The 13,176-nt window shown below is 32.5% G+C and overlaps 1 protein-coding gene across 3 annotated transcripts in view; it reads right to left on the reverse strand.

The window, feature by feature from the left end:
* The window catches only part of ZC2HC1A (zinc finger C2HC-type containing 1A), a 59,226-nt gene that overhangs the window by 14,973 nt on the left and 31,077 nt on the right, over positions 1–13,176 (reverse strand). For all 3 annotated transcript variants that reach the window (XM_036830479.1, XM_036830481.1, XM_036830480.1), the window contains 2 exons: positions 8,496–8,595; positions 7,770–7,869 (listed from right to left, as the gene is read on the reverse strand). In XM_036830479.1, coding sequence (XP_036686374.1) covers positions 7,770–7,869; positions 8,496–8,595 — 200 coding nt within the window. The remainder of the gene's footprint in view (positions 1–7,769; positions 7,870–8,495; positions 8,596–13,176) is intronic.

The following is a 13,176-nucleotide window of genomic DNA, read 5'->3' on the forward strand; positions in this document are numbered from 1 at the left end:
CTACCTATGTATATGTATGTGTGTGTTCAAATGTTACTTAGGCTAAATGTTAGTATATGTTGTATGAAGCTCAAATCACTTAAACTTATGTTCCAGTAAAATGTGCTACTGTTATGCTATGTTATTATCAAGGTCTAACCGTACAAAAATAAAATTTAAAAATTTCATAATGTAATCAAGATTACATGATACATAAATTTATATATAATGTATTTTTTATAATTTTAATAAATATAATTTTATATAAATGAATTTATATATTTAAGTGTTTTTACATATAAATTTTGCTTACATATATATTTTAAATACCATGAAATAATAGTCAATGTTGGGGTAATTAAATAAATTTTAAAATTATCCTGGGACCTAATTAAACTTAAAGGCTTTTGCACAGCAAAAGAAACCATCAACAAAACAAAAAGACAACCAACTGAATGGCAGAAAATATTTGCAAGTAGTACGACGCTTAAGGGGTTAATATCCAAAATATAAACGGCTCATACAACTCAACATCAAAAAAAACAAACAAAAGACCTGAATAGACATTTTTCCAAAGACGACCTACAGATGGCCAACAGGCACATGAAAAGATGATCATTGTTAATGATCAGAGAAATGCAAATCAAAACCACAATGAGCTATCAAAACTTACACCTGTCAGAAAGGCTACCATCAAAATGACCGCAAATAACAAATGTTGGTGAGGATGTGGAAAAAAGGAAACCCTTGTACACTATTGGTGAAAATGCAAACTGGTGCAGCTATTGTGGAAAACGGTAAGGAGGTTTCTCAAAAAACTAAAAATAGAACTACCATATGGCCCAGTAATTCCACTCCTGGGTACAGATCCAAAAAATGACTAATTCAAAAGGATACATGCACCCAATATTCATAGTTGCATTATTTACAATTGCCAAGATATGGAAACAACCTAAGTGTCCATCAACAGATGAATGGATAAAGAAGATGATATATACATATATATGTACATATATACACACACACACATATGTATTGAGTACACACACACACACACACACACACCCCCCCCAGAATACTATACAGCCTTAAAAAGAAATGAAATTTTGCCATTTGCAACAACATGGGTGGACTTGGAGGGTATTATTATGCTAAGTGAACGTAAGTCAGAGAGAGAAAGACAAATACTGTATGGTAACACTTATATGTGGAATCTAAAAAATAAAATAAACTAATGAATATAACAAAAAAGAAACAGACTCACAGATATAGAGAACAAGCTAGTGGTTACCAGTGTGGAGACAGAAGGAGGGAGAGACAGTTTGGGGCAAGAGATTAAGAGGTTCAAACTACCATGTATAAAATAAACAGGCTACAAGGATATATTGAACAACACAAGGAATATAGCCAATATTTTATAAGAACTATAAATGGATTATCACCTTAAAAACTGTGAATCACTATGTTGTACACCTGAAACATATAATATTGTACATCAACCATACTTCAATAAAAAATTTAAAAGGTAAAATCATCAGTTTATGAAAGAAGACCTTTCAGATACTTAAATCGTTCCCTAAACTGACTCGGATCCAGACCTTTTACCATCTTCATATTTATTTTAGTGAACAAGAACACTTCTTTGCTCATGTCTCCTTTTCTATTAAACCCCTTCTTTTCTGTCCCTATACCTTCAGTAGCACTAAAGATAAGTCAAAGCAGGAACAAGATAAAGGGATATTTGAAAAGAAACTGAAATCTTTGCAAAAGTAGTGACATATTTTCAAAAGGAATTTAAAGTTTTAAATCCAACTGATTGCTTTCTGGTCAAAGTTTCTTCTCTATGTCTTTCTTGGTCTTGCACACCATCAGTAACTGACTTAAGAAAGTGAATAAAACAAGTAAAGGAACCAGGAGTTCTCTATTACATGTTTTGGCCTGCCCTCAGGGGCCTTAGATGTTTCAAGTTATGAAAAAAAAAAAAAAATCACCTTTGTTGATTTTAATACTGAATTTATACACCTATCTACATCGGGGGTTACTTTGATAATAAATTTTGAAAAAGTACAATAAGAAGTCTACTTTATAATGTATTTTTACATTATTTACAAAGTTTGAGAAATTTCAATTTGATAGTAATAATTATGGACTATCAATATCAATGTTTTTAGAGTGCCTCTATGCTATTTTTCTTTTAAAGGATCCAATTCAGTAACGACAGTGACACACCCAAGGTCTGAAAGAAATTAAGGCAGGAATAAACAAATCCATTCAGCAGTAAAAGAAGTCTTGCTACTGCTAAGGAAAAAAAGGAAGGTATTTTGAAGCCAAGCAAGCACATCTACACAGTGTAAATTTGGTGCAGAATAAGCAATTCTACACATAACGTAGAATCCCATACGAAATTCAAGGATATGTCCTTAAACTGGCACCTAGACTTGGTCAGAATCAACATGAAAGTGTATTTTTAATCCCTTATTGTTCTTTCAATTCAACCACAGAAATGTGTTTGAATGGATTAATAAAAGTTTTTTTTAAAAAAACCCTTTGGTTCACGGGAACACTAATCTTTGGCCTAACTTCCTAGGTATTCCACATGACTTAAAAACAGTTCCATCCTTGGGAATAAATGAAGAATCCTTAAAACCCATACCTTCAAATTATAAATATCTAATTCCTATGATAACTCGCTCATTCAGAAAAAAAGGGAGTGGCAAACTTTTCCTGTAAAAAGCCAGACAGTAAATATTTTAGGCTTTGTAAGCCACACCATCTCTGTCACACTCAACTTTGTCACTGTAGCATGAATGCAGCCACAGACAATATATAAACAATTGGGTGTGGCCATGTTCCAATAAAAACAATTGTTGGGCAGGATTTGGCCCTCGGGCCATAGTTCAAAAAGATCACCTGTTCCAAAATATCAAAATTCCATACATGAGAGCATGCCAGTATTTTAAGATTTTGAAAATCTAAATGAAAGGCAGATTTCAATTAGGATCTTTAAAATTTTACTATAAAGAGTTATGATAAATATCACTAGATTATCCCGTATTCCTAGACAAAAACACTTAACTTTTTGTCAAGCTAATACATTTCTATAGATGATAAACTCTTCAATTTTGACCTAGACTTTTTAAAAGGACTATCTCTAGTTGCATGTAACTGCTATGATATGATTAGTATATCTAGAAAGGAACAATACTTTGGCAGGCTTTCCAAATATTCATAGCTGAATGAGCATTTTAAAAAATATTTGGCAACAGTATCAATCTATTTCTAATTTGAGATGAACTTTAACCTAGGGAAGGTCCTTGTTTATTGTTGATACCATTAGAATGAACCCTTAGAAAATAAGCCACTCAGTCCTGTACGACTGTAACAAAGCAGAATAGATAAAATAAAAAAATGATGTCTGAAATAATTTGGGGAAAAAATTTATCAAGTGGTATTTTGTATCTTTGTAGACATCTATAGCTCTGATACTTTGAGGCACTCAAAGTTTTGAAATCTGTCATAAAATTAATGACAAATTAATTTTAATCCTAAACTCATCAATCCTATACAGATAATGTAGTATCTCAATTCCATGGCAAAGTGAGCTTCCCTAGTCCAACAGCCTAAATCATTGTTATCCACAAAAGAAGCCAAACTCTGAAATTCTAGGTTGTGGCATTTCTAGATCAATAATAAAAGACAGAGAAATTCAGAAAAATCTAAATAATGATCCACACAAACCACACACATCAAAAGACTGGCTTATAAGAAAAGCCTGCTTCCACTCATACAAAAATATACTTAAAAACTAGACATTTATTTCTCACTTTTGTTAATATAAAGTATGAGAAACCAATTTCTTTTTTTTAATTAAAAAATGCTCCTTACATGCATTCTGTTTCTCTAGTTTTACCACATCTATTACATTATATCTCCAAAGTAAACTCCTGTTTTTCAGAGTAACTGAACAGAAGTAAATCTTTGAAATCTGATACTTTGGCTATTGAAAATTATAGGCTGAAGTATTCAGTTAAGCTAGTAATTAACCATTAAGAAAACACAATTCTCAAGGCATGACTATGTAAACTCTCTGACACAATTCAAGCGTGGCAATATTTATTTAAAAGCTCTGTGTTTCATCATACGTCTAAAATCTCTAGGAGTAAAGAAAATCATCTTTTAGCTAAGAAAAAAATTTTCTATCAGGGATATGTTTTGCTTAAATAAAAATTCTGTTTAAATCAGTCAACCCACAGGTTGTCTAGAATTATCAAACATATGAGAATTTTTCCAAGTAAAAAGATAAACTTTTCTGTGGTATGACTCCAATATATGCTAAACATTACAGACCACTGATATGTATGATTAAAGCTGACCAAAATAAAGATTATATATACCAGGCTCTAAATAATCAAGCCACTAAAATGACTCATTTTACTAATCTCAGAAGATGCTCAACTGCTTGAACATCACAGCTAGTCAGATGTCTTAATTCTACCTTTACTCAATCCTGAATTATCTGTGTCAATAAAAGTAATTATTGTCATACAAACCTCAAGTAATTTTCTTACCACTACCAGACCATGACTCTGTGATGGGTCAAAAAATTGACAAATGAGGAATTTATTGATTCACTATTTTTTTCATATATTCACCAAAAATTCGTGTGCCTATATGCCAAGCATTATACTATTCGCATTTTGTAGTTTTATCTGTAAGCAAAGCAGACACAGGGCTTTGCTATCACAGAGTTTATAATCTAGTAAGGGAAAGAGACAAATCATTACCTCAATAATCTAAAAAAAATAACCAGCTGTGCCACTAAATAGTCGTGAAGGATTCTATTCAATATAGTAATACAGTAATGTTCCAGTTAATACAGTAATATATTGGTCAGAAGCACACATCACCACTCTCCTTCCAGTAGTTGGAAACAACGCCTTTAACACATAAGGATCATATATAAAATTGGGATTTAAACAGTTATGTTTGACAGTTTAATATAATATGGGACCACCAAAAATTTTAAACCTTTATAGCGTTGTAGCAGTGCATAACATAAAATTCTTGTGCCTAAAGCCTTTGCTTGTTAGTAAAAACATTTTCTCCTAAAGATCAATAAATGTTGGTCAGATTTTCATAGATCAGTTGTCAAGGTGTAAGCAGAGTCACAGAAAGTTGTCAGAGCGAGATGGAGAAAAGAGATATGCACAAAGTCATATAGGTATTTAGGGGCAAAGTACGATCTAGAAGCCTAGCTTTCTAATCCAAAGTCAGTAACCCTTTTCATTTTAACAGCCAGCTTCACATGTCCTCTTTTAAAAACACAGTGTCATCGGATGAATGGATAAAGAAGATGTGGCACATATATACAATGGAACATTACTCAGCCATAAAAAGAAACGAAATGGAGTTATTTGTAGTGAGGTGGATGGAGTTAGAGCCTGTCATACAGAGTGAAGTAAGTCAGAAAGAGAAAAACAAATACAGTACGCTAACACATATATATGGAATCTAAGGAAAAAAAAATAAATAAAAGGTCATGAAGAACCTAGTGGCAAGACGGGAATAAAGACACAGACCTACTAGAGAATGGACTTGAGGATATGGAGAGGGGGAGGGGTAAGATGTGACAGGGTAAGAGAGTGGCATAGACATATATACACTACCAAATGTAAAATAGATAGCTAGTGGGAAGCAGCCACATAGCACAGGGAGATCAGCTCGGTGCTTTGTGACCCCCTAGAGGGGTGGGATAGCGGGGGTGGGATAGGGAGGGTGGGAGGGAGGGAGACACAAGAGGGAAGAGATATGGGAACATATGTATATGTATAACTGATTCACTTTGTTATAAAGCAGAAACTAACACACCACTGTAAAGCAATTATACTCCAATAAAGATGTTAAAAAATTTTAAAAATAAAAATAAAAAATAAATAAATAAATAAAAACACAGTGTCAGTACAACTTAATAGTGTCAACTCTTAAAATTACCAGTATGATAGGAAAGGTACTAAAAAAATACCAGCCTTTAATTCCTAATCAACTAAATGAAACTACTGTTTGTAAAGTTAAAACATATTGCTATGTCTATACTTTAGTTAAATATCCAGTGGGTCAACTCAGCAGAGAAGCAAAACAAACAAACAAAATAAATCGATCAGTTTTTTTTAGCACTGGAAGATGAGAACTTTTTACTTTTCAACCACCTGTTCTACTGATAACCTGTCTCTTAAGGATAGCCTGTCTCTTCTTTCTGGAAGCACAACAAAGAGGAAAGACATTTAACTAATCAGATCTTGTTCTTTTTCTACAATAATTACATCAAACTTTTTTTAGGTCTTACACTTTCTATGTAGTCCAAATTAGGAAACAAAAGGCAGTTAGTCTCTATTGATAGATACCATCATATATATTTCCTACATAAAAAACAAAGTGAGAACCTAGATCTGAAAATAATGTATGCTATGTTTCCTAAATCAACTTTATCAGTATCTGTAAAGATAAAGAATAAGGCCGCATTCTAATAATCATATGGCAATTCCTTAATTTTCTAGTTAATCAAAATGGAAAGTGAGTTTCTACTGGAATAGAAAGACTTCTATTAAAAACTCTAGTGTTATCAACAAATTTTCCCAGATTAAAATAATTGTTGAAAGCTTAATTATGCTACTTTATTAAAAGCCATGTATATAAAACCATAGAAAGATAAAACGTATTTTAAAATTATTAAATTTTTATAGCTTCTATCAAAGTATACATGGAGTTTGTATCCTACATACTTCTCCTATAATAGCAGGATCATCTTTTTAAATTTATATATATTTTATGATTGTATAATATCCTTTTGTAGATTTTCACAATTTGCTATTCAAACAAAGCTAGACATTTAGGTGATTTTATTTTTTTTTACTTTATAATAAAAACATGAAAAGAGGGCTTCCCTGATGGCGCAGTGGTTAGGAATCCGCCTGCCAATGCAGGGGACACGGGTTCGTGCCCCGGTCCGGGAAGATCCCACATGCTGCGGAGCGGCTAGGCCCGTGAGCCACACCTACTGAGCCTGCGCGTCTGGAGCCTGTGCTCCGCAACGGAAGAGGCCGCAACAGTGAGAGGCCCGCACACCGCGATGAAGAGTGACCCCCTCTCGCCGCAACTGGAGAAAGCCCTTGCACAGAAACGAAGATCCAACACAGCCAAAAATAAAAATATATAAATAAATTAATTAAAAAAAAAAAGTAAAGATTGATAAGATAAAACTAAAGAAGTAAAGTTAGAATTTAAAAAAAAAACATGAAAAGAGACTAATGTTTACTGCCAAAGAGACTCCAATTTGTATCCTGCTTCCAACTCTTAACAGCTGTGTAGCTTTGAGTGAATTACTCTGCTTCTCTGATCCTCTCATCCTATGGCAGTGGGTAGTTTTAATAAAAATAATGTAAAATGTCTAGCACAGTGCCTGATACATGCTTAAAAAATAATGATTATAAAAATCTACCATATTTGAAGTGATTTCCTTAGACTAGATTCCCAGAAGTAAAATTATTCAATCGAAGATATGAATGTTTTTAAGACTCTTGATAAATGCCACCAGATTTTCTTCCTAACTGGTTATACTAATTTAGATTCTCAATAGCAGTGTGTGAGCTCCTGACGAGCAATATGTTAAAAGACAAACTTAGAAATTAAGATTAATGAAAAAGCCAATTACCTAAACAAAATAAAACCTTAGTATCGTGTGTGTATATGTTTATGTATGTATCACTAATAAATTAAATTCAATGTAGACTTACCCTACATGAGGGACTGCTATCCCTTTATGGGAGGGAGACAAGGTCTGAAGTTTGTTTCCCAAAGAGCTGCTAACTGAAGACACTTTACCTGAAGGAACACCTTATAATAAAAAAGGGTATTAGTTTTAATGACAGTCTGAAAAACAAAAATCACATAAAACAGAGCATCTGACAAGGAAAACAATGCTTTAGTGGCAATAAATCTTTGTGGCAAAAGAACAAAATGAGTTATCAAATAAGAAAAAAAAATTAAATAAAATTTCCAGGGAAGAACATATACATCCTTCATTTATAATTTCTGTATTTCTTTCTTACAATTTATATACAAATAAAGATACACTTCAGTAATCAATATTTTCTTCAAACCATTAAATATTTGTCTATTAAGGATAACTGTCAAGTTCAGAGAGGGATAGGTAGAAACGAGGGGAAAAACACTGTGGTCAAAGAATCAAGAAAAGAACTTGGTTGAGTATTCTCAAGAGATGATATATCACAACAACAATGAGGGTAGACATATAGCTAAAAAAAAAAAAAGGACTATAAAATATCTAAAGTAGAAGCTACTGGAAGTTACTTTATTTCTAACCCAAAATAATTACTTATCCTCCACATCTCGTCCTAATTATAAATCTATTTTGAATAATCCAGAATATTATATTCATTTCCTTCTGTACCAACACTGTTAAAAAAAAAAAAATCAAGTTATTTTATGGATCTCATTACCTACAACAGTTTTGCTAGTGCCACTTGGTTGTGGTAATCGTGAAGATCCTGATGAGGTGGTTCCAGGAGAATTTGACTTTTTAAGTGCAGGAGGCTTATACTAAAATAATGAAAATAAAATATTTGATCAACATCACTCTTTGATTATGGATTGTAAACCAGTGTTTCAAAAGCATACATTACCTTAAATGAGCAATCTTTTTATTAGTTACTGAATTATCCAAATTTAGAAAGTGTAGGTTAAAATATATCACCTCACAGAGAGGTTTCCCAAAATATGTTTCTTCTCAAAACTGGAGTACTAAAAGTTTGGCTCAGATGTTGTACTGCTAAAATAAACTAAGAGCAACTTTTCCCAGTTCAAAGAAAATAAAATGGATGAAATGGAAAAATATTTCCTCAATGTTAAGATTTTAAATGCCAACCATAATAACAGAAAAACTTCAAAATGCCCAATGATGCTCACTCAGTGGTGTAGCTTTAACGGTCAAGAGTTTTACATGTTCCTGGGTATGGTTTTATATTTCATATATATAATCCAGTCATATTTCTTACTGATAAAAATTCATAAGAGTACCTATCAGTCTGAACAAGTTTTACAATAGCTGCTTAATGGATTATTGCCCCAATGTGGAGAGAAAGAGCTAATTCTGGCTTTATTAACCTCATCAGACCATGTTAGATGAATGGAATGTGGGCTGAGAAAGATAGGGTATTTTAGCTTATCTCGTTTATTCTCATTTTTTCTCTATTCTCTAGAGATATCACCATTAATTTTATTTTACTGTCTCTTACTTGAGCCAAATTTTGCTCTGTTACTGAATTTAAAAGAATCTTATTGAACACCCACTCCCACAGAAAGAAGTGAATTTGCCCAGGGTTACAACCCAACTTAACAACAAAATAGGAATTAAGACTCACGCCACCTTAGTTCTAGCCCTATACTCCAACTATAAGGTGATTACTGTGCTTGCATGTATGTGTACTTGAGCCCAATGCATTATTTAGATTGCTTTGGACTTAATGAGAAAAATTGGTTTTAAACCTAATTTTCAAAAATCAAATCATATTTATAACCTATAATCAGTATAAAATTTAAGATGTGCTACTAATGAAAACTGCTAAGCACAAATTTTGAAGTCAAATATTATCTCTCTTCAAAATTCAGTATTTGACCTTTTACAAAAACAAATCTTGGTAAAATGGTCTCTCTCTCTCTCTCTCACACACACACACACACACACAAATAACACGGACATTTGGCAGTATAATGCCAGAAACTGCAATTTATTAAGCACTTGGCAACTAGAAAACCTCCGATAACTGTCTGTCAAATGAACAAATGACTAGGAGACTTTGGAGATAAGCCATATAAATATACTGTTTCTTTGAAAACCTAAGGGGTATTTCTGGTTAGTGTCAGTCTCTCCTACTAAAATACCAATGCTAATGAAGACATTAGGCAAGATTTTAAAACTAACAATATGGAAAAAAAGACCTAACAAAGACTTGTCAAAATATCAGAGGCATGTCTACTAAAAATAGGGTCAATAAAATTGGATTAAGAAACAGGATTGGTGACCCACTCATATTGTGCTAATTACCAAAAACAGAGCAAAATGATTAGTATTAATAAAAGATACTGGTATAGCATATTACACATTGAGAGGTCAAATTTTAGGCAGGAAGGGCCCTGGCAGCATTATATACCAGTACTAGAAATTTTTATTCACATATTAGGAATTACTATTATTAACTTAATGGCTTACAAACAGAAAAAGGCAGAATATTCCTTTCAAAAGGTGCTTTGCTTTTCCCCTCTGTAGAGACCTCCTACTATTTTACTCAATTTTTTGGTCAGATCTTCTGAGATGACCAGAACCTAGCCCAACTTAATCTATCTCCTATAATATTTCCTATTACTTTCAACCCAAACTAGTCACGTTAGATTCCTTACTGAATCCTCATACTACTCGGAATGCCTCTTGTTTAAAACATATTCACCTGTCTCTCAGTAACTTGCTGTTCCCCTGACCTAGATAATATGACTCCTTCCTTACTGACCTGTATTTTATCTATTCTACAACATCAAGCTGAAATTCTACTGGTAGGCTTTCAGGATGACTCTAGCTAGCAACAATTTTGTATAAATTTACTTTAATGATCAAAAGAACAAACTCTGATTTTATAGTTATACTCGATACATATTTCATTCATCATATAAGTATTTGTTAGGTGATTATTTCATGTGTTTTTATACAGATCACAAATCTAATAAATTTTGTTAGTAAAATATTCATATTTACGAAGACTTTTTATTGAAATTGGAAAAAGCTTAAAGAACGTGGAGGATGTTCATTTCTGATAAAATGGTAAAAGGTACTATTTGTACCAACCCTTCAACTAAAAATTTAAAATGCTCAGGAAAGTATAAAAAATCATTTTAAAAGCACTGAATGTCAGATGAGAGGAAAAAGAACTGCCAGGCCAACACCATGTGAGATTGTAACAGGGTCTGGCCATCACATGGATTTGTTTTATGATTATGCATTACTAGATGGTACAGCAAACTAAAGCCAGTAATTTAATTTAATGTGTCTCCAGACTGGTAGATACCTGGAAGAAACAAGTACAAATTTTCTCTGAAAAAGGCACTTCATAAGATCAATCCTCGTGAATAACATTTTAAGCGCAACAGCAGAAAATGGTCAATAATAATTACAAACATAATGATATAAGGAACCACAAATGAAAAAAGAAAGCAAAAACATATCCATAAAGGTCACATGACATAACAATTATCAGACACATAACATAAAACAATTATGCTTACTACATTCAAAGATATAAAAGACGACTCTGAAAATATCAACAGGGAATTGGAAACTATAAAAAGTAACATAGAAAGTTAGAAAAACAGTCAACTTGAAGAAATTAAAAATACAATAACAGATTACAAATTCAATGGTGGAGAAATGAAGCAGCTGTATAATCCTCCTATAGATAATGATTTTAAAAAGAGGATTTAAAAAAAGGATTTTAAGAGATTGGAAATCATCCAAAACCAGTCCTTCTGGAAACTGTGTATCTCTGGGTTTAATTTCAGGAAACGAGAAAGAGAAGGGAAGCGGAAGGGAAGGGGAAAGGGGAGACAAGGAAAGGAAAATGAAAACAGGAAAGCATGACCCATATTCAGCAAAAAAATCAACAGAAACTGACTTCATGTGGGCACAGGTGTGTAAGACTTTGTAATTAAGAATTTCAAAACAGTTATTATAAATATGTTCAAAAAGTAAAGGAACATATACACAAGAATTAAAGGGAAATACGGTAACAGTGAATGAACATATAGGGAATCTCAACAGAGAAATGAAGGTAAAATATAGGCATTTTTTCAGATAACCAAAAACACAGAATTCATTGCCAGCAGATCTGTACTATTAGAAGGCTAAAGAAACTTATTCGGGCTGAAGGAAAATGGCAAAATTGGCAACACAGATTTATAAAAAGAAAGGTCTGGAAATGATAATGTATGAGTAAATATAAAACGCAGAGTATATACATGTATGCATAAATATATATATAGTGTGTGCCTATATATGTATAAATATATGTTCACATATTATTTTCTCCTAATTTCTTTAAAAGACAGATTTTAAAGCAGTAAGTATAACACTTATAACAATACACATCAAGAGTATTGATGGCTTTATAATGTCTACAGAGTTTTACATATATACAACAACAGCACTAAGATTGGTGAGAGGCATATAAACATATCAATAGACAGGGTTAAGTTAAAGATGCATTTTGTTATTCCTAGAGTAACGATTTTACAAAATACAGAGACTTATGGCTAGAAAGCCAATAGAGAAAATAAAATGTCTTTTACTAAAACAAGAGAGGCAAGGAAGAAGTAACAGAGGAATAAAAACAAAAATAAAAAAAGACAATAAAGAAAATAGCAACATAGCAGACCTAAACACAACATATCAATGATTACATTAAGTGTAAATGCCAAAACACTTCAACAAACAGGTTGAGGTTGTCAGATGGATTAAAGAAAATTACAGGCTGTCTACAGGAGATGCAAATCCACAAATTTAAGTTAAAGAATAGAAAGAAAATTAGGATAATTAAGCTGAAACAGCGATGTTATCGATGAAACAAATTTCAACACAAGGAATGCTGCTAAAGACAAAAAGGGACACTCCATATGATAAAAGAATCAATAAATATAGAAGATACTACATTTATAAATGTAAAACACATTTAATAATAAGAGAAATTCAAAATACTTAAGCAAAAACTGGCAAAATTAATGAGAGATAGAAAAGCTCACAATCATAAAGATTTTAACACATTTCTCTTAGTAACTGATGGAATAAAAAGGCAAAAGAACATGGAAGATCTGAATGAAGCTACCAGCCACCTTACCTGACTGACATTTATAAAACTTTATACCCAACAACTGCAGAATACACTCTGCTTTTCATATGCCACAGAACATTCATTAAAAGAGACCACATGCTACGAAATTAAACAAATCCCAATAAGATAAAAGTCTTACCAAGTACATTCTCAGACCACAACAGAATTAAAACAACAACAACAAAACATCTACAACAGCTCCAAACACAGTTGGCCCTCTGTATCCATGGGTTCTATATCCACTGGTTCC

This window comes from Balaenoptera musculus, chromosome 17 (assembly GCF_009873245.2).
Source record: "Balaenoptera musculus isolate JJ_BM4_2016_0621 chromosome 17, mBalMus1.pri.v3, whole genome shotgun sequence".
In the NCBI taxonomy this organism is placed as follows: domain Eukaryota; kingdom Metazoa; phylum Chordata; class Mammalia; order Artiodactyla; family Balaenopteridae; genus Balaenoptera; species Balaenoptera musculus.